General features: G+C 42.2%; 1 protein-coding gene across 1 annotated transcript in view; it reads right to left on the bottom strand.

Annotated features, from left to right (window-relative positions):
• The window catches only part of HEPH (hephaestin), a 20,581-nt gene extending 19,379 nt beyond the window's left edge, over positions 1 to 1,202 (bottom strand). The window contains exon 1 of the mRNA XM_010023312.1: positions 1,039 to 1,202. Within this exon, the coding sequence (XP_010021614.1) occupies positions 1,039 to 1,202 (164 nt within the window). The remainder of the gene's footprint in view (positions 1 to 1,038) is intronic.
• Positions 1,203 to 3,331: the final 2,129 nt, after the last annotated feature.

Raw genomic sequence — 3,331 nt, 5'->3', positions numbered from 1 at the left:
TCCTGCTGTGCTGTTTATGAAAGATAAGTGTAAACCTGAGTGTTATTTATTGTGGGGGGTGTAAATGACTGGGAGCAGGTCAAGAAATACAGGTTATTTGCCATAGAAAGTGGGGTGGAGGGAAGCACAAATGCCTTTAAAAAGATGTGGAAAGCTATGCAAAAAAAGAAAACGAAAAAAGTTTAATATTTTGAAAACAGAAACCAAAACCTGTTTTTGTAGTGACTCAAAGTAATTATTGCAGTTTCCAGATTTACTTTCACAACAAAACCAGAAATGTTTTTCAAACAACCTCTAAAATTTTATGCAGGAAGGTCCATTAAGTCTAAGGCTTGAAATTCCATTCAAACCAAAACAAACCAGTTCTGTGAAGTCATTTACATAAAGGTGAAAAGTCACCATACCTCAGTATATACAAGCTCATAGAATCATAGAATAGTTAGGGTTGGAAAGGACCTTAAGATCATCTAGTTCCAACCCCCCTGCCATGAGAGCAGGAACACCACACACTAAACTATGTCACCCAAGGCTCTGTCCAGCCTGGCCTTGAACACCACCAGGGATGGAGCATTCACAACTGCTTTGGGCAACCCATTCCAGTGCCTCACCACCCTCACTGTAAAGAACTTCATTATATCTAACCTAAACTTCCCCTGTTTAAGTTTGAACCCATTACCCCTCATCCTACCACTACAGTCCCTAACAAAGAGTCCCTCTCCAATATCCTTATAGGCCCCAAATCACCAGTTGGAACCAAGAAAAATTAAATCCCAGGGCAGAGCACTGCATAATGGGTTTTATTATAGAGTGTTTGTACTCGCCGCTGGTGTACAGGCAGTGGATGCTCCATTAAACTGACCATTCATTTTCCTACTGATACAGCTTATATGTTCCTATGATTAAATAAGTTAAACATTAAGCTCATAAAGATCAGATATCTACCAGATAGTGTCTCTTGCTTGCTTAGATGCCCCAGAATACTCACAGAATTACTATTTCAAGCCAGTACCAGACTAAATTTTAGAGAAGTAAACATACGGGTTACGTGTGATGCTTTGGTTAGCAAGTACACTCTTCCCTGTTGGAGCATAGTTCCAGTCCACCTCGTGGATCCCCAGGTAATAGACTCTGGTGACACCTCCAGCAAATGCAGGTGACAGCATGTGGATGTAAAGCAGCAACCACCAAAACAATCCCATCATAGCATGAAGTGAAGGCGCTTTTCGAGGTTACACCTATCAGGGAGAAAAGAAAAACAAGGTAGTGGAATATGATGACACGGTTTGAAGGTACCAGACATTTTGTGAAGGCATGAAGTCTGGTAGAAATCCTGTTGGAATCATTATTCAAGGTGGATGGAGATTATGCCATGCTAATCAGTCCCCAGTACTAACCATGCTTTTCATAACAGTTTAACCTTTGTCTCTTCCAAATGCTTTGTTCCCTAGTGTTGACAGAATACTAATTCAGTAAGCTTTCACACAGCAGGAGATGAGGTGAACAGATTCACAGTGAGAGCTATGTTAGCACCTATAAATCCCATACACTGTGTAACTGTCATCTTAAGGCAGCAGAGTCCTGAGCAGAAAGTGTCACACACACTGGAATTTCAAGTGACTGGTTTTTCACTGCCTCTGATGCCCCAAATTACCTTAAGGTGAAAGACCTTAATACGAGAGAAAATAATCCTGAACAAGCATCTTTGTATTTTAAACTGTTACCAAGATATCTCTATTCTACTAAGCCTTGAGGAAGTATGAGTCACTGTGAAGCAATTTTAAATTGTAACTTCTTTAAAGACTGCCCTTAAACACATTTTCTGTAATCCAGGGTCTGCATCCCCACAATGGACTGCCCAAGGCTCTTTGCTCAGTCTAGTTCCATTAAATATTTTCCCCATGATTTAGGTCACAAAGTAAGGACCTTACTCAGAAAACTTCTAATCAACACCAAGCTTGGTGTGAATAAGCACCAGGAATACTCTGAAGAGGGATCCAAGGCAAGCTGCAGATATTATCTGAAATAGTCAAAATACAATTCTGTGAATGCAAGAGTAAAGAACTACTTGTATAAAGGAGAAACTGATGCAACATGGAGCAGCAGAATTACACCAAAGGATAAGAAAATAGCTTAGGGTTAAAGTGGATGACAAACTAACTAACCCACAAGGAACATCTCATCCAGTGATATAATTAACAAAGCTGGATGCAACCGATAATCAAACTGCCATCTAAAACAGACATCCAGCTCTTGAGACACAACAGCAACTTGGAAAACATTCAGCAGAGAGAAACAGAAAGCAGAAGAATTAGAAAAATGTGACCTTGCAAGGGAGTTTAAAGGAATCAGTTTTCCTTAATTTCAAGAAGAGGGGGATGGCGACATAACACCATACCAGAGAAAGATTTTTTTTTCTGAAGGGGTTGTCAATATTTATCCTCCCCCATCTTTGGTAATAGCAACATATCAGGTTTATTTGAAGCAAAGCTGGATATTCTGTAAACTTACAGCTAGCAAAACATCACACTAGAACAGCTTTCTCAGAGAAGCTGTGAAATTTCTTCCCACATTCGATACCCAATACTCGGGATTCAACCCCAGTACATGACAATGGAGTAGATACCTTCCAAACATTTATTTCAGAATTCCAAACATGCTGTACTACCCTCAGAAACTAATGATAATCAAGCAAAAATTATTCTAAACCATTATTAAATTGAAAGAAAGCAACTCTGAATTTGGAAAAAAAAACACAACTCCTTTCCCAGAAGGGGGCTAAAATCCAAGATGGTTTTGATCCACGTTTCTGCTCCTGCAGCAAGTCCTTCAGGACCTGGTCACACACCTGAAGGAACTCAGGCATGGAACAGCGCCTTCCCCACAGCCCGAGCAGAGCAGGGATGATGGCACCAACCTCACCAATCTCAATCCCTGCTGCTGCTGCTCCAGAAGCATCTGCTGCCCACGGGGAGGTGAGGTACCTGCACTGACCTGCTCACTGTGCCAGTAAAGACACTTCAAAGCAAGGCAGCCAGAAACCTGCACTCACACTGTCTCACCATACTAGCAAAGGGCAGCGGTGACAGCAACGAGGAAAGACAGAGCTGGCAAGCACCAGCCTGAAGCCTCCCATCCTGTCAGCACACACCCTGCTGGGAAGGGCCAGGGGACAGTTCTGACTGATGAAGAAGTGGCCTTCTTGTCACTGCAGGCCAAAGTACACAGGAGCAGCTTTCCAGAGAAAGCATGCCTGTTGCATGGGGTGGCCATCCTCAAGGGAGCTGCTGAGTGCAGGGAGTCAGTGCAGGCTAATCTTTATGTCCTCTTACAT

The sequence above is a fragment of the Nestor notabilis genome, unplaced genomic scaffold, assembly GCF_000696875.1.
Source record: "Nestor notabilis isolate BGI_N333 unplaced genomic scaffold, ASM69687v1 scaffold18341, whole genome shotgun sequence".
NCBI lineage: Eukaryota > Metazoa > Chordata > Aves > Psittaciformes > Psittacidae > Nestor > Nestor notabilis.
The sequence above is the reverse complement of the archived record's forward strand: the minus strand, read 5'-3'. Positions and strand labels throughout refer to the sequence as shown.